At 35.9% G+C, this 27097-nt stretch overlaps 1 protein-coding gene across 1 annotated transcript in view; it reads left to right on the forward strand.

Moving 5' to 3' along the window:
• Nucleotides 1–27097, forward strand: part of nAChRalpha6 (nicotinic acetylcholine receptor alpha6) — a 253207-nt gene that overhangs the window by 181073 nt on the left and 45037 nt on the right. Inside the window, exon 10 of the mRNA XM_018543183.1 lies at nt 16390–16476. Within this exon, the coding sequence (XP_018398685.1) occupies nt 16390–16476 (87 nt within the window). The remainder of the gene's footprint in view (nt 1–16389; nt 16477–27097) is intronic.

A 27097-nucleotide genomic window follows, 5' to 3' on the forward strand; every position in this document is an offset into this window, starting at 1 on the left:
AAATTTGACACCCTATATTTTTGAAACTAGCCGTTTTCGACATACAATCTCATAAAGTTATTGTCTTGAATTTATATAAAGAACTTATACTTTAAAATCTTTTAAAATATTTAGTTCTACTGTATATAAGATAGCGTTGATATGAAACGCGCGATTAAGATACAAAAGACATCACATCTTTAATTCTTGTAATATCGAGTTAATTCGTTTAGTTCCTGTGACGTGTCCTGAATGTTTCCAAGCAATATCCGTGTAGAATGAATTCCGTTTTTTGATTTCTTCTTTTATATAATATTCTAGACTTTGAGATCTTTTTTCGTAGAACCACATATACTATTGTATATCATGTTTCCCATTTAAGTGTCTTACACACAAATGTCTATTTATATAAATCTGTTTAGTATTCTCCTTCAATAAACAGCGTGCTAACCGCCCAAAAAGTCGCAAAACAGTCTTAAATTAAATGTAATGTGTCGTATTATTTTGTGTTTTTTAATTCAACGGAAAATATTCTATAATGTGCAAAAGCTAGATATAACGTCATAAACATAACACTATAAATTTAATTTAATGTTTACAAATTTTTTAAATGAATTTTTCAGTCTTTTATGACACTTACATAAGCCTCGTGATAAAGCGATTGAACAACAATGAAACGTATAATCCTGATAATCCTGCAGCATAAAAATGTTCAATACCGTTCAAAAGAAAAATATCAAGAATAATTATTAACTCGCAATATACGAACGATGGAAGCCGTTGAGATCACGTTGAAATCATGCTAAATTATTTTAGGGATTTATTTCTGCTGAACGGCGGCACATATTTTTAGTGTATAATGCAAAGCACTCTCAACGCATAGGTTAAATTAAAAAAAAGCACTGTTGCATTTAATTGCGTAGTTCCTAAGTTCCTAATCGCGAACAAATAAAATTTACAAAATGAAACACGGATATAAATCTAGAATTCATATAATTTGAGAGATTTTTTAAATGATGATGTTTACTCAAAAAATATCAAAATAAATTGCAAGTGATATATATTTTTATCCTTTTAATTTTAACTTCAAATTTTAACTTTAAATTTTAGCTTTGATTAAATTAACTGGTTTAATTCTAATTGATATTTTCATCCATTTTTAAATTACATTTCTAGCCATAACAGAAAAGGAAATTTGATTAAGCGTATTTCAACCTAATTAGAGTTAAAGCAACAGATTGCAGCAAACGTCGTTCTATGCGACGAAGCGCGATGCAAGAAGAATCGATCGATTTTCAGAAGCTGGTTCTATTGTTCAACGGGAGGAAGAAGAAGAGGAAAAAAAGAGTATTCCCCTACACACATCTATACATGTGTATACTCAATGCAATACACATGGGAAAGCGTTATTATTATGTGCTTTCTTTCCTTAGGGAAAGAAACTTTAATTAAAGTCCATGGCTAAGATAAATGCGCCGTGCGATGCATCTTAAAACAAATCCTCATGAGAGCGGCACTGGACGCAAATTCGTTTAGATGCTATTTCGCTCCCACAAAATGACCTTTTCCACCCTTTTCAAAGCTATTTAAAAAGGGTCTATTCTGCTGTTGCATTTCTTCAACAGTCAAAAGTGTCCTGGAGATTTACATCTTGTTGTAAAAAATCTCTACTTGGTTCAAGACAACAAGAAGAGAGAGAAAGAGAGAGAGAGAGAGAGAGAGAGAGAGAGAGAGAAAGTGAGAGAAAATGCTCATTAACGATTTTCTGAAAGTCAAAATCTTTGAACTTATTTCTACATTTTCTTTAATCAGTGATATCTGAGTGCAAGGAAATTAGTTTCTAATCAGCGTTCAAGGAATGCTTTAGTCTCATATAACCAATTCGTTAGCTATCTCGCTTTGTATCGAGCAAAATTTGAAGGGGTCTTTAATGAAAGGAGTGAGGTATCGACTTTAATCGCTATTATGATTTTCAATAGGCATTGAGGACAGATGAGATTTATTTAATGGATTTAAGAATTTAACGATTCTCATTTCATATATATATATATATATATATATATATATATATATATTATGTTCTCCGCTTAATGGCTTGTTACTTCTTTTCTGTTGCGATCTTGCACACATAAAAAGCACTACTTCAGCGAGCAATCTACAAGTTTGATGAACTGGCAACAGGTACTCTGGCATGTTTAGTAAAAATATTTGCGCTATCATCGTAATTACAAATTCATCGGTTGATCGTCCTTTCTCATTATGCTCATGGAAACAATTGCTTCTTTCCTTCCTTCCAGCACAGGAAGGCAGGAAGTTGCCAACTGCTTCCGCAAGTTGTGACCGGAGATACTTGAATGAAATCGCTAATTTAACACGAGGCACTTGGCAGCACGGACTGCTAATTACGTACTTGTTCCTGACTGCTCGATGAATTGTATAATCGAGATGACATGTAAAAGTTCAAGATTGCTATCAACGTTAGCAATATAATGACTTTCCACCCTTAGTCGTATTCAGTTATTATCTAGAGAATAAATGATTCTTGAAGTTTGGAATTTGTAACAATATAGATAAAACATTTAGATTCTGTAGGAAAATATAATACATTTTTTATTAACAATTATTGAGAAAATGTTCGTATTGAAAATGAAGCAGAAGATTCCGATCATGCAAAAATTCTAGTTATTTCAACTAGTATTATAATATTATATAAATTCAACCAGAAAATTCTGATTTGTTCAGATTTTCAACCAGCATTCCAATTAATGCAACTAGATTTTTTTACATTGCATATTTATGAAAATTACAGTTAAGTTCTAAAGTACTATTTGAAGTACAGAATGTAAATGAACTTTTGTCTTGCAACAATTGGTAGAGAAAAGTTCAAAACTTTACAGTTTAGAACCTCGTAGCACAAATTGCACAAATTGTACAGATTGTAAAATTATTAGTAAAAAATTTTCATTTCGGGTTACCAAATTTTTTGATGATTATTGTAGTCAAAGTTAAATACATCTTGGATCGCTTCTTATAAATAAAATTATAATATAAAAAATGTGAAGAGCATTTTTATAAATTTAAAATAAAATTATTTTTAATTTAATTAAAAGAGAGCAGAAATTTAAAAAAATACATAGTAATAGAACATATTATATTAAAATACAAGACATTGTTATGATTTTGAAATAAGTATCTTTCCCTGAAGTATTTTTACTTTACAATAAAATATATTTGAATGAGATAGAGAGAGAACTATCACAGAACATTTACTTATTATAATATCATATCTTTATTTGTGCAAGTCTTTCATTTAACATGAGTCAAATATTTTTTCGCAAAAAGTTCATCCTAGTCCATTCTTATTTTCTATAATGAACGATGGAATTTCCTATCGTGGAAATAAATCAAGACAATATGTCTCGGATAATCTCAATCATTCTCTATCGAGTGGATGATTTCGTCATTTAAATCACCCGCCTGTGCTATGTGAGAGGCGTTCTATAACTGCTCCGAAATGGACAGATGAATAACTCTGTGGCTCTCTTTATGACGGCTGTCCCGCGCGATTAATGCTCACCGGTTGCGAAATATGACGTTCAGCCGCTCATAGCTGACGATCGGATAGCGTCTCGTGTCGGGATTTTTTTGGTAAAATCGCACAGTTGTCTCTCAAATATGCTTTCGCACACGTCTGTATTCGACATCGTGGGTGAAATGCAGCGCCAATTGAAACAACGAAAATTCGCAATGCACACAGGAAGTAAACTGAAACACAGCCGATGTATGCTCGTTGTAAAACGACATTTTTACAAATCGTTCAAGCGTGACGAGAACAAAATACATAAACAAGGATATAAAGTAAAATAAAACGTTTCTAATTATCTCACAAAATATTATACCTCGCATGTAATCCTGATTATCGAAAATCATAATATAATGTATTATAGCAAAATTAGCTAGTGCGCTTTATTATTAATTGTCATGAATACCATCGCATAAGCATAGTTCGCGAATTTCATTAAACGCTCGAAGATCGGCGGAATTACGACATCCGTGTCACAAATAAGCCGCAAAACAATGTTTCAACGGTAACGATCCAAGAAATTGCATATTTTGCATAAATGACGTTGAATTATTGCGTCTCCATTTTTACTGTTTTTCTTCAAATAATTCTTTATTCCACAAATTTCATTTTTTTCCACATATCTTAATATAAACGATCAAAAGATTTTAATATCAAAAATATTTCTTTAATATAAATGATTAATGCGATAAACTTTTAACTACGCGCTTCTAATTCTACTCGTATTGTGACTTCTGAATGCACGTTTAATGCTTATAACGTTATATCGGTTATATTCCAATATTATATTAATTTTGTTCATTTTTTCATTTCATATTTGAGATAAAATCTTGATTCCTTGGAATATATTCAATTTGAAAATTGCATACATGGTTTTGCATTTGACGTTCGACATGTAATTTAAAATATCTTAAAATAAATTTCTCGAGTACCATCCAATCCTAATCATTATTTCATATATAAATGAGCAATAAATAGTTACTTTTTACATGAACATTTTCTCCTCTAATTATTTTATGTTGGATTTAATCGATTTCGTTTATAGAATAGCTTTAAGGAAAAAAACTGCGTACAAATTACTTTTCTTATTGTTAGTGAAATTAGCTTAAATTGTAGTACAGTTTTTGTCTTTTCTTAAGCAAAACCATAAAAAAAGAAAATGGGCAGATTTTACTGTTTTACATTTAACACCATTTGAATGTTATTACTTTGGATTTAATCAGACTAAAAGGTTTCTATCTCTCTAATAAACTATTTATTTTTTATACATACCTTTATACACAGAATAATGGGATGTAGAGAAAATACATAGTTGTTTTTCAAAAATATTACGCAATTTGCAATATATATACTTATAAATTACATATATTTTTTAAACAACTAAATATTTTCTTTACATCTGTATCAGCTGATTTATCTCATTATCCCGTGTGTAAAAGCATTAAGGTACAGCTACTGAAAAATGAATAGTTTAGTAGCTAAAGGTACTTTTTAGTTCAATTAGACCTGAAATAACAACTTTCAAACGATACCACAGCAAAATCTGTTCCTTTACAATGATTTTGCCTAAGAAAACTTTTGATTAGTGAATCAAAAACATACTACTGTTAAGTCAACTTCAATTTCGCCGAGACCCAAAAACGCAGGTTTTGTGCGAGATCCTTTCGTAATTTATTCCTAACATTAACCGAGTTTAGAGTTAAGCTGTTAGTTAAATCGATCCGAAAAATCGTAGGCGACAGCTTTGTAATTTCAATCTCGCGCCCAGAGCATTACACAAGTCGTTTAAATCGACAGGATAATCCATAACGGTGACAAGAAAATAGCATAGAGACGGAAAGTTGATGCGGTCGACGAACCCAGGTCCGCTTTGTAAACCTCAAGACCGATCATTGCCGTGCACCATGCAAATTTATGTAACGGCTGCCACGCTGAACAGCCGAGTGGAAAGGGCCCCGTCAACTACGTCGAAGGCGATTGTACGAGGGCAGCTACTGTATTACTATACAGCATGGCTGCTGTATATCCCGTCGTCTTCTGATGTGCCGATATCGCGTCCGCGTGGCGATGATAGCACGTACCCATCATAAGTTATGTTTATCTCGCAGATCGAGTTTTTAACGCTCTTCACACTACCGAACAAGGCAATGCATTTTTAAGATCGTTGCAGTCTTCAGCAACACGACTCCTTGAAATCGCTCAACGTGCTGTCGCATAATTGTTTCTAGCTCATGCCTCGGGTTTTGAAAGAAATATAAGACGCGCGACAAACAAACGTATCTCGAAACGAAAGAATGCCCATGCATTTAAAAAGAGTCCTTTTGTTCGTCATAATGAGCACATATAGTGTCTTAAAAAATTTGAGTTTAATTTCAGTGCTTTCATCATCAAAATTTCTAATAAGTTCCAAATTCGTTAAAGAATTTGTTAAGATAAAATTAAAGTCTATACTTAATACATTATGACGTATAATTTATATGTATAGGAAAATTTGATAAAAAACATTTTACACAAAAAAAAAATACATTTGAGTTGAATGATTCTAAAAAAAGATTAAAACGTGTTTTAAATAGATAACATATCTTTTTACTTTTTGACTGTTGACAGATAATTTTTAATTAATATTTTTTTATTAATAGCCTTCGTACCACGATATATATATAACATTAAATGCTTTGAACTTCTGCAGCTGGCAAATCATCTTTCACTCTAAATTATGAAGTTTCTCACCGTTGGGACTTTTTCGAATGAAACTGTACATTTAGCTTTTCGGGTGAGTTATAAGGATAAGTATATTCCATGGCGCTTTGCATTAAAATACGAAACGTTTAATTAAAACTTTACTTGCATCCGTGCATATAACGATTGCAGGTTACGATATAGCATCGATATAGCATCGATATACCGATATTGCGCGTCATTAATTGTCCATTTAGCGGCTGTTGAGAAACTTTCTAATTAGAATATTATTACCGAGCGATTTTAATGCAAAGTAGAAAACTTTTGTCGCCATCGTTTCGCGCACTTGCAGCGGTGCGATTTTACGACTCATGTATCTTCGTTAACTCAGCATTATCCGTATTGTGCGAATCGTTCGGGCGTTCCATTTATTCGACGCGATTCCGAAGAAGACGCGCAGCGAGCAATGCAAATTTCAATTTCTATCACACGTATCTGGGACCAACGATATTGCATCTCGAAGTTGGATGCAAAAACGGACGATATCAAAAGTTTCCAAAATATCGGATATGTCGCTGTACGTATGAACCTCACGTTGATCGATGTAGGCAGTAGTCGACCGAGAAACCGTTTCTGTCACGAATAAAACATTTTTGAAGAAATTATCCCATACAAATAGTTATTATGAATATCAGCACAATTATTATCGTTATTGTTGATAAATAAAATGAGATCACTCTTGTGAAAATTGTGTTGCTAAAATTTAGTAATTAAAATGACAGACAAGATTATTTATAATACAGATAGCGTAGTAGATCATTTACTATCAAATTTTGATATTAAATTTAATAAATTAAATAAGAGAAAGAATCTTTTTCGTAAAAATAAATCTTAGTGTTTAATAATATTTACATGCAGAATTGCAAATACATTTTTTTATAATTCTATAAACTTCACGTTGATTTGATTTATCGGATTTGAAACGTAATCATAAATTGAAGTTGTGGAAATAACATCATAAATTACATTTATCGCGTCAATTTTAAAATACTGTAAAGAATTTATTGCGAAAACTATTACCTCTATCACCAGCTAAGATTTGGATCTGGAACTCTCGAATTTCTGAAATAAGCGTCTTACCAATTTGTTCACCAAGCGTGTGGAAATATACTTTGCAGTAACTAGTGAGGCAATTTTTCAAGATAACGTGTTTAGTAAGATCGGCTTTGATCAAAAATAGGATTTTTTCTCTTATTTGATTTATTCTTATTGATTTAAGTTTTATTATAATTGCTTATTAAATTTGATTGAGGCAAAAATTTCTCTTTTTGTATTTTTATACTAGTCTAAGTTTAATCGACGAAGGTGGAAAGTCAAATTGTAAATCTTGTTGTGCGTTTTTTAAATTAACGGTTATTATTAGTGAAATTACCATAAAAATTTATATGTTCGCAACATGAATATACTTTGCTTTGTTTGAAACATTAACTCTTCCTTTATGGCTTTAGTCAACTTCATTAATGGATATCGATTATCGAACAAAGCAAAAATAGACCAGTATCAATGCGCATCCTAATTCTGAGCTCAGGTCTTATGCTAGCCGCCCAGAACGCATTATCTAGCAGTACATTATCGAGTGAACTCGACTAATGTAAATTCAATGCGACCGTAAAGCGATATTCTCGACAAATCCCCTGACAGTGCTGTCGAAAATATTAACAGAAATTTCATCATCATAGCGGTAATGCCATGGATTCAATGAAATATAAAATCCATGAACTTTTAAATCAGACAACATTCTATCTTGTTAGCCAACATGGTTAAGCTTTAAATGAAATTCTATTGTAAATAAAATTATTTGAAACTATAAGCTATGAATATTATCATTTTTTAAAACAATTTAAAATATAGTTCTATACTCAAATATGTTGCTATGGAAATACTACAAGCTACAAATTGAGTCTCAAAATTACAAGTATCCTCGACTCCTCGAGGACTATTAATCGATATTCTTAAGCAACTATTAAGCTTATATTGTTCGATGTTCTAGTTCGATCGTCTCTCGACATGTTGTCTCATTATTTGCTCTCAGATTCGCTTCGTTAGTTATTCCGTTATGACAATCATGTTTTCATAGTTCCATGCTTCGAAGTACTCAGAGTGGAACATAGGCGGGGTCTACTCCTCTCTCTTTCTCTCTCTGTCTCTCTCTCTCTCTCTTTCCCTCTCCCGAAGAAGCTATCGGACGCAGAATAATCGATTCCCTCGTGCCTGTACGAATATAGATAAACGTGGAAAATCGCGCAGGCAGGCGAACTCCATTTCGCTTGTTCGGCTTACTCCGCGCTTTCCCAGACGACGTTTCTGCCAGGGGATCGACTTTGCAAATATGCGCGTTCATCCCTGCGCGAGAGCGCGATTAAATTAATGCCAAGCCAGAGGATAGGAGTCATCTTGACGCGTGGTACGAGATAGGAGAGTGACGGTCGTACGAAAATCTCAGATTAGAGAGTATTACACAACAAGTCGTTCTTATCGATACTGCACAATTCGGGTTAGTTGGGAGTTTGGTTACAAGATCCCTCTTCGGATCCTATGCTGCTGCTGTCTCGTCTTGTAATTTAGAGGTAGGATCGCAAATCGCTCGTTCACGTCCTGTCTCGTGATTCAGGGCGGTTCGGCTAATTGTCTCCCTGCAATCCGGTCTGTGGTCAGATTCGAAGCGTTTTCGTAGGCGTTAGTGGCTGCATGGTTACTGATAGCGGCTGCTCGCCGACCGCATCGCGTAATGGCGGTGCGTACGTGTAATGCTCAGGTGCGACGACTTTGTATCGACAGCACACCGAGTTCTCTTGGAGCGAGGACAGCGATCGATCGGTCAATCGGTTAGTCGATTGACCACTAGTGCATTCATTAATGCTTTCTTATGATGCGAGACTCCATCAGCTTCCCCAAGAAGCGTCTTCTTGTGTTGGCAATTTTTTCTTTAAGAAGCGCTCTTTCCCAGCGCCATTCTCTCTCGAATCCGAAACATCCCGGTAAGTATCGTACTCCACACTCCGCGGAATCCTTGTTACATATCGAAAACGACGGCAAAAAAGATCGTTCGATCATTTGTAGCTTGATCGATGAGCTGAGAGAGACGAGGAATGAGAAACGATCCTGAGGAACACTCCATGGATTCCGAAGAATCGAAACATCGGTCGCTTAATTGCGACTTGTGTTCAAGACCAAACTTCGAGAAACTTTGATCATTCGTTAGATTGATCGACTTGATTTTACTGACTACGCATATCCATGTAATCGAAGAGGGATTTCACCTAATATTTATTTTTATCCAATAATTGAATGCGGCTTTCGTCTGAAAACCAAAAAATATTTCTTAATCCCCATCTTCCATTCGTGATCTCGATCTTTCCTACATCTTTTCCAGTAAAAATTATATTGCGCCATCCAATTATTGTCCCTTTACATCGAAATACTAATATTACTTTCTAAGCGTGTACTCTAATATACATGTTTCTTTTCCACTCCGCGCAGGAGAAACGGAAGAACGCTAGAAGAAACTCGAGAGAGAGAAAATCGTTTCATTCTTCGTAGTGTGCGGCACGCGTCCTACCTTTTCCCTCCCAAATCTCTCGCCGAAATGAACGACTTTTTACATGAGCACGTTTCTTGATTCACCAGAGCGAGAGACACGATGCTAGGCGACGCGGGCGACTACAGAGCTTACGGGGCCTTATGTGTATACTACGTATATATAATCAAGTCTTTTGTGTCTTTTCCATCCCTTCTTTCCTCCATTCCAGCCTGGAAGCGTAAGGTAAGTCCGCTCGATCCAAGAAGATCCTCGGTCACGCGTGGGGAAGAAAAACCGATTTTCCCTAGCCACGGGGCTGATCCCGAGTCGTCGATGATTGCATCGCGAACGTAAAAGTATCTTAAAGTTGCGCGTGTATGAGAACAAGTCGGAAGAAGCAAGAAAGGTCACAGTGTTACGGTGGTATCGAGTTAAAAACTGAGAGAGTCAAATATATGAGCCAGCTTAGGAAAACCACACGATTCTTATTTTAAAATACTTTCATATTACCTCAATCTTTTAATGAATATTCCAATAAATATAATAATATACAATGTATAATAATAGTGTATAAATATGCATACGAAAAAAGAGATATCTTTGAAAGTTTATCAATACTGTATACTAACGTTGATTAATTTTCCACAATGTAAAATAAATTAGTTATTTAGATAAACAGAATGACATGCTGTTAATAATTTTATAGCAGCCTTTTATAAAAATGGTTATTATTCTGATTAATAATATATTTAGTGTATCTTTATGTACTAAACTCATGATGGTTGAAAAGATATTCGAATAACGGATATATTCGTGGCATCTTAGATAATCAAATAGACTAATGATGCAACAATGGACAATCGCTGGACATCCCGAATGATCATAGAAACTATTGAAGTGACAATCAATATCAACCTCTACACAGTCAATAAGTGCGCATTCATGGCTGAAAATAGGTGAACAGTGACGTTTCCATGGAAACATCTCAGATAGGATCTAATTAGATGCAAATAGGATTCTGCCCAGGATCAGTTTTGAATCGATGACCATGTTTACAGAAAACATTCCAAATTATCTGTAGTGTGCCAACTTGAGCGCTAAAACAAAACAAAACCTATTTTCCGCTTGACGATAAAATATTTAAGCTGCTTTAAAGTTCAGAGCTTAAACTCTCATTAGTCATCATACATAAACAAAAGCTGGACGTTCTGGAGAAGTGAATTATTTTCCGAAAATAATTTATCAGTACTGCAATGAACAGGTGATTAACACGAATGAGTCTAATTAACGTAAACTTGAATATGATATCCTAGTTATAACGCAGATTAGATCGTTCACGTTATTCAATCGGTACAAACTTTATCCGCGTTCATCCGCACTTTATCAAAGAAAGATTCTCCCGCTACTTTGAGAAAGACGCGATATCTTCCATTACTCGACTCAGTAGCACGATATAATTCGGTAAGCCGGTTAACGAGAACGGCTCTGGATTATTTTCTGCGGTTCTACTTCGGTGCCAGAGCGTACCACGACTACCACGTGCCATCCCACAAGCGTTGCGACGGCCTAATTGAATTAATAGGAAGGAACTAGGGGATCAGGCCCGCGATTGCACGGCGGGATCGGCAAAGTCTCCGTTCAGTTTCCGGCTCACGTTTGGGCACAGCGCGCGGATTACCGTTTTTCATCACGCTGGATTTCGGCACGTCTCGTTCGTCTCCGGAATAATAGATCTCCGTCTAGCCTCGTTCGTTTTAACGGAAGCGTTAAACCTAGTGCGCGATTTCGTAATGCACCACCGAACGATCGGTTCTAATTGGCGGCGGCTGGTTCGTTAATCGCCGGAATAATGTAGAGTCTCGTAGTTTAATCATTTACGAGCACTTCGGCGAAGTCTAACGGCGCTGGGAAACCAATCAGAGGAGGTATACGATTTTACGTCTCGCGGAAGCGACGTATAACGCGGCCAAGGTTTAATGCCTTGATTAATACGACGGTGTCGATAAGTCGATTTAGCTACGCTCGAGAGATATATAGCAAACGCGGTAAGAGTTTAGCACAGGATCACGCGACATATGCTTAACAGAGAATATATTTTCTTCTGATTGCCATACCGTCAATTTTTTTTACATTTTCTGAGAAAAATTCACAATACAACAATAATGCAGGAAATTAATTTATTTGCGAACTACATCGAATACGATTTGCTGTCGATATTTCACTCAAAATTATCTTTATTGAATATTGCAGGAAAAAGAAGACGTTCTGATTAAAAACGAGAAGGTATTGGCGCGAACTTTTGCTTTGAAAAAGAGAGCTTGGAAGCTGGAAAATGGGATGTCTGGTGACTAGTTTAGCGGATTTATCGTTGCTCGATTTCGATCGAGATTGGTATCGGAACAATGACGTCGTGTTTCCGCGCAAAAAGGAAATGGCGTCGCTCGTACGTCAATTTGGCAATTACCGCTCGCGATGTATCACAATACATGATTTTTAATTACTCACGCGTTATTTCGCTTCGTATCGATAATCACCGTATACTATTCTAATCTCTATGAAGCGATGCTGAATAGATTCGCACGCAAAGCTAATAGACACTCGATAGATTATACCGCCCGTGGATTTCTGATTGCATTAATTATGATCGCTCTTGCTCATGCACAAACTAATTAATCGATCAATTAGTATCAATAACATTCGTTGTTGTACATTCCTGACGCCTACATATGGCATGTTTTATCGAATTTCGCAACATATTCTGCCCCTCGAATTTAAAACTCCTTTCTCACTAATTTTATCATGCATTATTAGTCTCATCGATTAACGGATAAAGAATGGAATTGTGCGATATTCATTACATAATATGAAAATAAATTAAATATTAAATAATATTAAAATAATATTAAAATATTAAAATATTTATAGATTGAAATACATGTCGTTGCTTTTATTGCGTGATAAAATAAAATTGATGTTAATAAAAATACAATAAAAATATTTTTTAATGATAATTTTATGTTTACGCTATTTCTTTACGATAATTTAATAAAAGTGATCTGACTTATATAAAATAAATAACAATTTTTACCAACTATCGTGTATATCCTCAAAATTTTCGTGATCCATATTTCTACAATCTCAATTAAATTTTAGAATTTTATTTTAGAATAATCAAGTTATTCTTATGCTTATTCTTCGCGTGACTTTTTGGAGAATTATTCGACGAGAGTAATCGATAGACATCACTATCCGAGTTACACCCCACATGTCGCCACGCGTTCTGAATCTCGGACGTGGGAACTTTTTTCACTTGGCGATACGCGATCGGCTGCTTTTCATCTTCGCTTTTATTTCTTTGCTCTCTCTCTCTTTCTTTTCCTTCAGTAGGAAACTTCGACAAAACTTGCGATAACCGTCACCTCGAAACCTCCCTGCTTCTGTCGTATCGAGTCACCCATATTCCAAGAGAGCTAGAAGAAATCGGCCATCGACGAAATTTTACGTCGGCTACCGAGCGACACTTTATTTTCTCTCAACCTTCTCTTTCGTTCTCGATCTTCGGTCTCTTTTAATGTCAAAGTTTCGTATGTCTATACCACAGTAGTATTATCTTTCTCATAATAAATTCATAGCCCGCCGAGTTATAATAATGCCGTCCGACAATACCAAACGACATTATGATGAAAAGTTTCGTGACAGTTGAAACGAAAAAAAGAGATTTGAGTAAATGCGATCTTATTAGAGGGAAGAAAAAGAAAGAATGGTACCAAATTTATTCCTCTTTCCAAGAGTGAGGCGAAGGGCAAAGATGAAGCGTTGAAACGACTTCACGTTTTTCTTCAGTCTTTTCCGTTTTCATTTTTCTGCCATACTCGAGTCTCGCCCGATCTGAAAAATTGCCTCTCAAAGTAAATTCATAGTGCTCCGACTTATAATAATTTCGCATTGACATCGCGACATCGTCGTCGAACGATTCGTTCCTTGACGAAAATTCTTTTTGATGATATGTAAAAAAATTAATAACGATATCGTCATCAAAAGAGAAGGAAGAAAATCTAGCACATGGTTCAATATTTACTTACTAATTATAATAAGTAACGATAATTATCTTTGAAAGAAGGAAATATAAACGTTGCTCCGAAATTTTTATGCCCCAGAGTTTTAATTAACTTTTCACAATAATTTCTCAAAGTCATTTTAAATAAAGACCTTTCCTACATTTCGTCGATGATGGGTTCCTTTCTTTTTTCGAAACAATTTTGAAATTCTCCTTAGATATAAATTTCACTCACTACATCATACATAAAACTGCTTCTAAGAAAAGTTAAAGCTTTATTTAATGGAATATGTATGTTTGCAAAAACTGCTGCTTGTATTACAGAGAATACGATATAAATTCTCGTACATGAACAAGCTCCTGTACTAACACAGGCACGATCGCCACTTGAGATATATACAATATTCTCAACCATGAAATCGCTCGAAAATATAACCAAAAATATTTCCCTTCCATTTCCATGCGCGTGTACGCTTTAACGCCCTTCTGGCATGTTTACGAGTTTAAGAAAAATGTATTCTAATTCGCTATCCTAAGAGGAACTTCAGTCCATCATAGTACTATCGAATGAACATTTTCTCGCGTTTTCCTTTTAACTTGACGTCAGTGCCAATGAATAATTTTCCCGTTTCCTCAAGTAGTCTCTGTTCTATGTAAACATGCTGACTTTTCTCATCTTCGAATTATTATACGAATATATCTCCATCACTTTACGATCTGAAATATTGCAGTTCTCACGTTATATTATATCGAGAGAATCTTTGATTTTTTTAAACATTATATTCTTTAAAATGCCATAACTTTTAAGCATAATTTTTTTCTAAAATATTTCATTTTTTCTGAAATACCTTTGTCGCTGTTTGACTTTTACGAAATTCCTTGTTACGAGTTGAAATCATAATAAAATCATATAGCAATCAACTTATAAGCCCTCTACTTTCGTAGCGGATTTCGCTGTTGGATTTCACAACAATGCGATAGTCGAAGTCAAAGAACTAGTTGTGCGTTGTAGCAACTCGTTCGAGAAGGGGTCGGACATCGCATTCTCGTACAATGGAGAACAATTTTCCGAGGGTGAACGTTCCAGCCTGATGTTAGCCGGATGGCAAAGCCGTCCAAGGCACGTGAGTCCGTGCAGGATACAAGCGCGTTGGAGTTCGCTAAATCGAAATTCCATCCTCCCACGGGTCCATACTCGTGCGGTTCGTCCTCGAAACGGAAGTGTCCACCGTTCCAGGCCCGCGATTTGGTCGATAAATAAAAATTGATTGAATGCTATCATTCTCCTGTGATTCATTCGTGTAACTCGCAATTTTGTCATGCCATCGAGTCAACCGAAAGGAAAACAACGTTTTTGTTGTGTTTTTATGGAAACAAGATTGTGAAAAGGTAAACAAAATCAAAGATAAATTTATTATATCAATCTGAAGCTATTTATTCATTCCTTTACAAAAATAAAGGTATTATAATTAAAAATTTTTTTTTTATTTTTAAAATTTATCAACACTCTGTTAAACCATTTCGACGACGATGGAAAAAAAAACTTGGCGAGAAACTACATTGTGGAGAATTAACTTTTTAACAACGTTCTTCATGGCTTTATGTAAATACCACACTGTTTTTAATAACAGCATATTCATTTTATTTAATATAGTTGTTTGGTCGTGTTACGGTTCCATATATGTATAATTAAATCATCTTCTTAATGAATTAATTTTCTTAACTCTATTATATCTAAAGTTATAATTTTACAAGATATGAACACTAATTAGACTTAGTTGACGCAACTGAAAATGTATCGTGTGTGTTCTCGAGCTGGCTCGAAAGTAACCAATTAGCATTTAAATGCCAACGCCACGTCATTGCAATTCGTTCTTTCGTATGCGTATACGTGAATTTGCATTGTAAGCTTGTAAGCTTGTAAGTACACACCGTGGACTGTTTATCTTTAACGAGATACCCGTAGCTCGATCTCAACTCGTACTCGAGGTCGAGCAAAGCGAGGCAGAACGAATTTCGGACGGAGCTGAACCCTTCGGGACAGCAGAGTGGTCGGTTTGTTCCGAGATTATCGAGAAAACATCGCCGATAAAACGGCAAGGAGGTACTGCTCCCGCGAGATTTCCGTCGACAATTCCACTGAGACGAGGCGCAGTTGCGAAACTTTCCCCGGCTTACGATCGACTGCCACAGGTCGAAAAATATCCTCCTTTTGTTTTTTTTTTATCTTTTTTCTCCATGCCCGCGCACGATTTCCATTGCGCTCGAATCGCGTTTGCAAAGATAAATCCTCGTTCTCACCGGTGGAAACTGTTGGCTCGATACGGTTCAGCCTCGGTCGATTTCTCTTCGTCGACGATCGCCGACACGATCGACAGGGAGAAAGGACGAGCGGTCGTCAATCGGCGACCGTGTCTTCCTTGAGGAGGGTGCGGTCGTCGACGCCGTCCACGAACGGATGCGACGAACGAGTACGGATCATTGAGCACAGGTGGGCTACGACTGTTTCAGGAGTGACCATCTTGCTATCGCTGACGGTGTTCCTGAACCTCGTCGCCGAAACTTTGCCCCAGGTCTCCGACGCAATACCCCTGTTAGGTACAATTGAGTTTCTACACAGAGCGAATGTCAGAGTATTAAATCGACGAATATTATCGGTTCACTACGAATGGTATCAATTCTGACGTACAGAAACCGTGAAAGTTTAGCCGGATCTTCGGGGAGGCTTCGTATACGGGAACATTTGAAAGAAGCGGATATCCTTTATGCGTTTATATTTTTCATGAAAGGTTTCTATCCGCTTAAAATTGAATCACATGAAGGTTGAGAAATACAGAATATATTACTCCGAATTTTCCAATCCATCCCTTCTAAATTTTTAATGCGTACAAAATCGATAGTTTCTCTCTCGTAAAAAATAACGCTGTTGTGTTGTATTGCGGTATTAAAATCTGCAATATTCTGGCGCGCCGTTTGTTCATATTAACATGTTAGAACAGCGAATAACAGTTCTCTGAAACGCTCTCCATTTTTCGCTTATGTAGCACTATGAGCGATCGAGAATTTCCAGCTGACAAGTATATTATACATACACATTATCTATGATATTACAAGAAGCACTTTAATCCCCTCGAAGATCTCATATGACGATATCGTAAACGGGTGTGGCGCCCTGCAGCTGAAACGAAAGTGCTCTCCCGTATGAAAAGAAGAATTGAAAATCATGGAATATTCGAGAGGCGTTGTGTGGAAGAGAAAACTCGTTGTTGCTGATTCTGTTCTATAAAGTTATTTTAACAAGAACCGTATCGGAGTAAACAAACATTCGCCCTGTACTCGTTTCTTTCTTACGTAAATCCGCTGACAGGAAAAGACAGGAGAAAAAGTAAAAACATATAGCTTTCTAAAATTCTTAAGAAACTGGACCGTCTAATTTTCGTATCAAAATATGAAGTCGAATTTTAGTTTTGGAGCACGAATAAATACTAGTTTTATACTGTTGCTCGCAAGAACATGAAAATGACTGCTAAAATTTACCAAGTTTGATGGAAAGATAAAGATGACGCGTTTCTGTTCCTATTGTTTTTTTAATTAGATATTAAATTGATTGAAATATCGAGATCGATTGAAAATTCACTATACTCTATTTATAAAATTGAAAAAATATTAATAAAACCTTATATGGTAATATAATTGGAGTATAAATATTTTTTACATTATGTAGATATATATTTATTATTATTTATAATTTTTTAGATATCGTATCTATTATTATTATTTTTATATATATTATCGAAAAATGTTACAAACATATGAAGTAATTCAAGAGATCTGTTATCTCTCGGTGATTGACAATCCCCATTTCAGATATAACTCTTTGCAAGTCATAAAAATTCCACGAGATGGAAAAGTCCGGTTGTAACAGTAGATACCCAGATGTCGATCTACAAAGTTTGCGAGAAATAATAAGATTGTGAGGGAGAGGAGAGAAGGACGACCGCCGAAAAGACGCCTTCAGAGAAGTCAGGAAATAGACAAAAGCATGGAAGGAGCCAAAGTACGTTCCTAGTTGTTATTGCCAAAAACAAAAGTCGATGAAAGAAAAGAAGATAAAGACGACAGATATAGAGTTATTGCCTTCTCGATGCGACTTAGAGATTCCCTCGTGCTAACTCCGATCGGCTTTAATTGAATAAGTTTGAATTAAACCGACAACGCAGAAGAACGACGCCGTATTCAGCATACTTTGATAAATCGGCATTTTGACTTCGTTATAGCTGGCGGAATCTTTATTTCTCACCGTTTCTTTCTCAAGCAAGATAACTTTTATCAACATGTGTTTTTATAATCTAGACGTTGCTCTCTTTTTCATTTATATAATCAATCCCACTTTGCATACATTGTGTGAAAATTATACTAGAAAAATATTAAAAGATACGAATTAATCCTCTGCAGCTAATGCCAAAATCTGTCACACAGTTATTGATGCTGAATCTGTAAGACTCATTTAATTTATGTCGACTAAAAGTAATTCACTAATTAATTTCAAGAACCATAATGATATAACTCGTATAAAAAAATATACATGAATCAATTTAATATTTTAATAACTAAATTTATTTTAATAATAATAATAATTCAAATTTGCAGATGTAACATAAAGTACATAATTAAACGAATTCAACGTTCTCCGTCAACTTTAGAGGATTAAGGACGTATATGTCATAGCATTACCAAAAATATATAAATTTATAGATTATTCTATCATTAAGTCTGGGTGATTGTATCAAATTTGAGCACAATTCTCTTATTAGTTAAAAAAGTTATTTAATTTTTTTGTTTACTTTGATTTTTACATAAAATCACGTTTGTAGTACTTATTTGCAAATTTATTGAGAAAATAGCATTACGAATTAAATCAAATTTTGTATATGTGTCTATATTAATAAAACTGATAAATATTTGTGCAAAAATCTATATGAATTCACTTACTTAAGTTTATTTATCTAAAATTGTAGCAAAATATGGCGCTACGTAAACCATGGTAAACCAAATTATTTGTTCTTTTATTTTTTACAATTGATTGCAGAGCGTATATACGACCGAATTTTTTTTTAGTTGACATTGATTGATATTGACTTGTTTTAATTGATTTTTTGGCTGATACTTTTAGCTGATATTGTACAAAACATCCTTAATTATTCGTGATGTATTTTCGTGTGTTATCATACGATATCCATTTTGCTTTCAAATATAATGAATCTATAATATAATTTTGAAATATTTCGTACATATTATAAGTGTGTTAAAATTTTATATGATCTCTTGTTATAATTATTAATTTATTATTTGTTTTAATCTCACTATGTAGAACAATTTTGATTTCAATTTGTTACGTGTAAGAACTGACAAAGCAAAAAAAAAAGTAAAGATCTAAAACATTATTCTTCATATTAGTAAAGTTAATTAACTAATAAAAAAGTTATTGCATTACAACTATAGTACTCTTACTCCGAGATTTGCTCCTTTCTGCTTTTTTTTTTTTTAAATTTGCTTAGAAATATTTTGCTCTTCGCGTAGATCTTCACAAATGGAATCTCACGTGCAAGTCACGGTAAGCTCATTTGAGAGTCGTATGTCATCGTCCACCGCGAGAGCTGATCGTAGCTGTCAATTCGTTAGTTCTCCCCTGTCCCCGCGGTCCATTCTCTTTTTTCGGTATTTGCGCCCGCCATCCATTTTGCGCGGGTGACGCCTTGACGGTTTTATCGAGCCGCGTTGATCGAAGTAAATTAAAACGCGTCAATCGCCCTCTACCATTACGGATACGTTGTCAATGTTGCGACTTTATAATCGGCCTTTACCCTCGGGCGGCGCGGCGTGCCGACTACGTTGACACAATAATACAAGAGCTGTCAAAAGAATTGACCGCATATTTCTTCAACGACACTCCCGTGAGCGAGGATCTTTCGCGTCCCTTGCGAAATTAATTAACAGCAGGTCAGAATAGGTCAAAACAAGTCCTGCGGTTTCTAGAAAGGAAAAGAACCAGGATTGCCGGGAGAAGACAGCTGCTGGGAATTAATATCTGTCGGCCGTCCACGGATGAGAAAAACGACGCGCTCGGACTGGCGTCCATCGATTTCCGTGACGCGCTTTTGCATCCGCGTCGTTACTCGTCGCCAGGCAAGAAATCCGATGCGCTCTCGTGTAACAGCAGCGTTGCAGCTCCATCTTTTTGTAGCTCATCGCTCGTGCTTTACACAATGTATACTTCGTACGATCCTCAAGCTGTTTTCTAAATTCTCATTGTACATCAGCGAACATATCGTTATTATTCGTCGAAAAATACGTAATATTTTAACCTTACACGTTTTTCGCACAGAGTTTTCGTAAATTTGGTTTTCTATTACAAAAAATAATCAATGGCAAATTAAAAAAAAAAAGCTGACAAACAGAAAACGAAATGTTCTCTATTTTATACACGTAATTAAAATTTTTTATGGTTTTAATTTCATTTCGACGTAGTTTTAATAAAAGAGAAAGAGAGCGGCGTTAAAATAAATTCTCATTAAGAACAAAATCAACGTAAAATTGATCAAAGGATTTACAGTTCACTTGTGAAGCAGTTATTTAATTTTTTTCCTTTGTTAAATTGCATTTTATACGAATGTATTTCGTAGCTCAGCAAGATGCGCGCAAGAAAATTCATATTTCAAGAGATATATTCTTTTTTACAGAAGTTTAGATATTCCCTCTACTGTTATACGACAAAATATACTCTTCAACGAGGAGAGTACTTGACGAGTAGCTAAAATGCGCGCGCACCAACTGACACGATGACCAAGTTCTCTGCGGGCTCGCAAAGTGCTTGCTAATTAACAAATTCGATGCAAAGCACGTTCGAAACGTATATGGCACGTTATCCTTTTATCGCGTACGGTCACTCGATTACTATACTTATCCCTCGAGGACATCGTAAAGTGCCATGATCAAATGCATAGACGAATCGCGTAGAGTTCGAGGACTTGTATCGATGGAGATGAAAATTAAATGCGGGCAGAATGCAAACTACAAAAAGTACAATCAGTTGGATCCAAGTATTGAGCCCCTATTAGATATACAATATTTCTTATTCATTTTATTATATAGATACGCGCGTATATTTATTTGCGTTTGTGTATAATTTCTGTTCTTGTAAAATAAATGTCTTCGTAATTGAATTAATAGGAAGGTATGATCAGTTTTTTATTATTTCAGATTAATAATTAATTGCAAATTACAAAAGAAATCAAGCCATCAAACTTTGTTTTAGGCTTCGTTTAGGTGAGGATTGAAAAATATTAATATACTAACACATAAGTTTAAAAAGAAATACTTAATCGAAATTTTATATAAATATATTAAGTACACCATATCGATTGTTCCAGCAACTGAAATTCTGTAATTTAATTTTCAATTTATTTATTTTGATACGAAATATTTAATTTTTTTAGTCCGCAAATTTTTTATTGTCAATTATCTTAATAATTTCAAATATATTGTCGATTTTTTTTACTAGATACATTCAATTATTGGTGGATATGTTCTCCTTCAATATCATTCGCAGAATACACGCGAATCATAAAAAAATCTCATATTAATGATTAAACTATTCCATGTATATACTATGTTATGTGCAACGTTAATTTCATCACAGCGGGCTTGGAAATTTCGTAGTTTTACCTCAAAATTTATTTGTTGTTAATAAATAAAATAATCGCGCCAAAAACCAAAGGTTTAATCAAACAATGAGTGATAATGACATTTCCGTATTTCCGACGAGCGACGGCAGTGCGAGAAACTACCATTTCTCTTACAAATTGAACGCGCATTTCACGCGCAGCAGCAGCAAAGCTCAACCCTCTGTTCTCCTCTCAAAAGGAAAGGTTTGAAAAGGAAAAAAGGGAAGCTCCGGAAAACGTTCCGGCGTACGCTCGCCTCGTCTCACCCCGTTTTGTTGGCGCGCGGTGCGACGCAGCGTAGTTCATATTTTCTCATTTCTCCCACACGGACATCGCTCCGTGGCCCGTTTTACCATGTCTAATCTAAACGGCAAGATACACCGCGAGCTTCTCGCTCACCAGTGGCCTTTCCCACGCTTCCTAAGCCGCGATGCCACGTCGCGACAATTCCTCACACGTCGCGACAATTCCGGCATACAATCTCTATCCCTCGCGAAAATACGAAATTCCCGTCGTCTCTACATTCGCACCGTCATTTCGGATATCACTTACCTTTTGTCGTCGCAGACACGAATTTCAACTTAACGCCAGTTGCGAGTGCGCAGTCACCTTTAACACGCGATATTGAGCGCCGAGATTTTCCCTCCGACGTAACCGTTACATTTATTACAACAAAATGTCCTCAGCGTTTTAGTTCGAGAAACTTGGCGATACGCGGAGGAGGATAGAATTGTAAGTGTTACACCAAGTGTAATTAAGCAGAAAGCCTCAGAATATTTGTTTCGAAGTATTATATAGAATAAAACGCAATTGAGAAAGGGGATGCGTCTAATATTCCTATACCATCGCATTTTCTAATAAGTGCTCGATAGCAGCACTGAGAGCTACATAAAAATAAGGCGATAAAGGCGAGTTGAACGAGTAAAACGAATTTTCTCTTCCACCATAATGAGCAACTCTCGCAATGCAAATTACACATGCATACATCATTACGAGATTCACGTCGGGAATTAGCACGTTGCAGCAACAGGACGAAGCTCGTGAAATCGCCTTCGCCGACTGAAATGGACGGCTTCGAAGTCCAAGCTAAACTCTTCGCGAACGCGAAATTTGTGCGAACGAAACAGCACGAATGCAGATGGCTGAGTGTGTGTATGTGTGTGTGTGTGCGTAAACGATGCATAGCTTTATTTCTTTACTTCGCTTCGAGTTCTCCGAGCGGAAAAATACGCGCACCCATATTTCCTCTACGACGAGAATATAACTCCGATTTTCGCGATCTTCCGCCTCACCGATCGCATCGAAAACCGATCCTATCTTTTTATGCCGGAAAGTTTCGAACGTGTTAAGTGCCAATGAAATATCTCTTTGCAGTTTGGACTGCGCACTTTTAATTCATTCCTTTATTATGTAAACGTTTCATTATATTTTTATTATACATATATATTTTCTAATTTTTCTACCTCGTACATTTTTACATAAGAACTTATAGAACACTCTTAAACTTTTATATCAGCATTTGATTAATCACATTACGACGCGATAATGGCGAAAGCATTTTGATCAAAATTTATTTTTGGTGTCTTCGAATCGATGAATAAAAATTGAGTTTTTGAGAATATTCGAAGATGTGACGATATATACATTCAATGTAGTATTTAAATATGACTTTTTTAGACTAAAACCTCAATTTGATTGAATAATTCAAGATTGAAGAATAAATTGGATGAAAGCTAAAAACTCGTAGCTCAGAGGGAATACAGTGATTGGAGCTAAAGTAACTGTGCTTCCTGGCGATCGAGAAAGTTACCGAAGCAAGGTGGTGTAGGAGCGAATCAACGAGCGAGTGTTCAATTTAAAATCCAATTCGCCTACCACTCTCACACGCCGTTATTACATGACACATAGATAGATAAAAGATTTATTATGTCTAGCGATCTGCTCCAGATTTTCGATAAAATCTGAGTACCATACCCATACGTAAACCGCAAGATTTATTATATTGATATATATATATATACTATAAGTAAAAGATCCGTTGAAATAGGTAGGAATGACAAATGAATTTCAATCGTAAATTCCAATTTCTCCTCATCATTCTTATTACGAATTGATAAATCCACTGTGATTTAGATACTTCAGATTTAAATCGAATCTTCCGAGTGTTTGAATTCTTATCATCGTAAACAGAATCGCTTAACTTGGCACCGAGCACGTGCGAAACTCTCCGAAGCTTGAATTGGCCTGGCTTTCTCGCGCCTCCTCAACAAATAGAACCGACGATACGAGAATGTTTGCAACCGGAAGAACCGTCGTGTGTGTGCCGCGCGTTCCGCGTCTCTCTTTTCCGGAAAGAGAAGAACGAGACGGTATCTGTTTTCATCGGAACACGCTCGACCTGTTTCACGATTATCCTTGACGGTCGCAAGGAGTTGCTTCCTCGGCTCAAAACGTTCCTCACTGTTTCTAACATCCGAAACAATTTAATATCAGTGAGTAAAACTCTGGAGTAAGAATAAAGCTGCGTTGATATTACTTCAACATATGTGAAGGAGAGTTTCTGATTAAAAAGTTCCTGCGATACTGCGAAACACGCTTGAATGCAATTTTTTTTTACGCGAAACAGCTAGGAGAATCGATCCGTTTATTCATCTCTCATTCCAATGAATCGTGTAAGCTCTTATTCAGAAAAAAAGAAATGAAAAATTCTTTAAACGGAAACTGTTTTTAACTCTCGTCTCTCTACGCGCGAGAATTGCATATTTGCAATGTTTACGTTAAAATTAAATTTCAAATAAATCCAGGGTAAATTCGGAATCTGTGCAAATCAATTACACTCGAGAATTAAATTTGGAAATGTAATGTTGAAATAAATGAAACACTGAAATATATATATAACACTTCTAGAAAGGTTGATAGATATTGATAGATTCTTCATACAACAAGACTTTTTTTTTTGTTTTAGCAAGATAAGAAAATTGTTTTTTTAATGACAAGATGCTGCCTAGAGGCTTAAATGAAATTCTTTTTAAAAGGCATAGGATGCTTTGAACAGTTCTAAATTTAGCATTACATGAAAGACAGCAAACTCATCTGGTATACCAAATAGATTTTGTCACGCTTTCTGAAGATAATAAATGCAAGCAATGTTCACGGTTCATTGTTGGGCTAGACAAGCCCGCCTCTTTTCCGCGATGTTGCGATGCATCAGTCTTTGCGATGTACATGCAACCAGGTCGTCCCGGTTTCAATATCGGCTCGTCGCAAGACGGCAAGCACTCTTGTCTAGTCTCTTTCCCCTCGAGCGGCGCACCCCGTATGTCGCCCCGAACGAGTCGAATAATTCACCTTACATGCAATTGATTTTCCAATAAACCGCCGACGACACGACACGAACACGTGCGCGCCCAATGGCATGCGCGAACAGTCACAGGCCGTAAAAGCGGACGAATGTATGTAGAATACCTGAGAATGTCTCATCTCGCGCGTAGGCAATGCATCCGACACACACATACTATACATCCGTACGTACGTCGAATGCACACACAGGGTGCTCCAAAAATGTTTATTCTTTGTCGTATTTAAATGACATGTAACGTCATACACGATGTAATAGAAAATCCAGATCAACAAGCTTGAAAAAGCTTTTTCGCGGTGTAAATAATCAATGGAATTACGTAGATTGTACTCTCTGGTATCTGAATCAATGGATAATCACTGATATCAATACCAAGTATCCCATTGGTAATCACTGAATGAAACGTGAGATCCCTAACCTACCTAACCTTATTATATAATCTAATCAACCTTGTCTTAGCGCATAAGTTCAATGAATATGGTATTAGAAGATTGAAATTAACATCAATATTTTAGATGTATATTGCTCAAACTTTCTTTTTTAGTCGAACTTCACTGATTATCCAGAATCAAGTACCTATGCCATTGGGCAATCATAGTGACTATCCACTGATTCAAATTTAGAGAGTTGTGTCGAAACGGATTTTTTTATTCATATTTTCTGATAACTGCGTCACAGTCTTGTGATATACAAGGTAAGATGGTGTAATTTTGAACGTGGAAAAATTCTGAACGAAACAAGATTTGAATCCAATTTTCGAGATTCAAGTTTGATAACTTGATTTTATTGTATATAGGGCACTAAAAGGTAAATAGGGAAAAAACTTGAATCTCGAAAATTGAATTCAAATCTTATTTCATTCAGAACCATTTACCTTGCATGTCGTAAATTTTATTTTCCCATTTATCTTTGTTTCTCAGCGTCTTAAGAATATATCTCGGAGTATTCCTTGTTTATTTTTAAATAAGACAACGAGCAAGTGTTTATCTCGTTAAGATGCATTGCTGATTAGTAAATATCCATAATTTTCAAAGCTCTCGTTACATCCGCAATCACGTCGCGGAATTAAATCCGGTCTGAGATAGAGCAGCTTTGAGCTTAGGTTCCGCCTGCGGGGTACTTACGGAGAGCACACTCTGTACACTTTCGTGACCAGGTGAGACAGCTTTATGCGCGCGCGAAGCCGTAACCAACGTCGCAGTTTTCACGGTGCATTACCTCTGGTATGCATTACACCTCGAAGTAAAATTCACCAATTACCCTTGTCCTGTTCGCGATATTCCAGCGATAATAGTTCGGTTAAACAAGGGAGCTTTGTGTTAAATTGTTGAGACAACAATTACCAGCTTCGTAGCAACATCGCGAAGGCAGACACTTTCCGGCCTCGAAAGAGCTAATGGCGATTTGCATAAAAGCTTTAGCTACGGAACTGCGCGCAAAGACTCCGCTTGAGGAAACAACAAAAAGAAAGAATGCGGAAACGCTTGATACTCAAGACGGGAGAAACCTGAAGCCCTCATTGGCTGTGCCTGCGATCCTCGAGTAAGCGATATACCCTACTTTCGTTCACTCGTCACGTTCCAACGATTCCGTTCGAAGCCAAGAAGATATACCCTCTTAGCTTCTTTTTGCCACTTGATTTTTAGGTAAAGCAACTAGCAGCTGCAATAGTTCAAAATTTTCAGTTACAAAATTGTCGTTATTCTCTGATATAAATTAAAAAAAAAAACATCATTTCACGTTTCTTTCAAAGAAACGTTATTTATTTGCGCATGTATCGATAAATTGTCGGAAATACTTATATCATAATTGAGGGGTTCAGGGATTCTTATTGTTAGTTACTAATAACACATTTCTTGCATTTATTCATCTTTTCGTGGAAATACTTTTCCGAATATACCAGATATCCGCTTTTAATAGCTATAAATAATCATTAAGCTCAGAACATTACAGATAAAATTGTGCTGTCTGAGATCGAATTTCATACATGTTTCGGTTGTATGTGCTGCGTTGCAATTGGATTTCCGGAAAACCACCGACTCGCGGCTTCTTCGTCAGTAAACTACGATTTATACTCCCGTCCAGGAAGAGAACAAATTATCAACCGATAATTTGTTAAGAGAACAAATTTTCAACC

Source organism: Cyphomyrmex costatus, unplaced genomic scaffold, assembly GCF_001594065.2.
Source record: "Cyphomyrmex costatus isolate MS0001 unplaced genomic scaffold, Ccosl1.0 scaffold112, whole genome shotgun sequence".
Classification (NCBI taxonomy): Eukaryota; Metazoa; Arthropoda; class Insecta; order Hymenoptera; family Formicidae; genus Cyphomyrmex; species Cyphomyrmex costatus.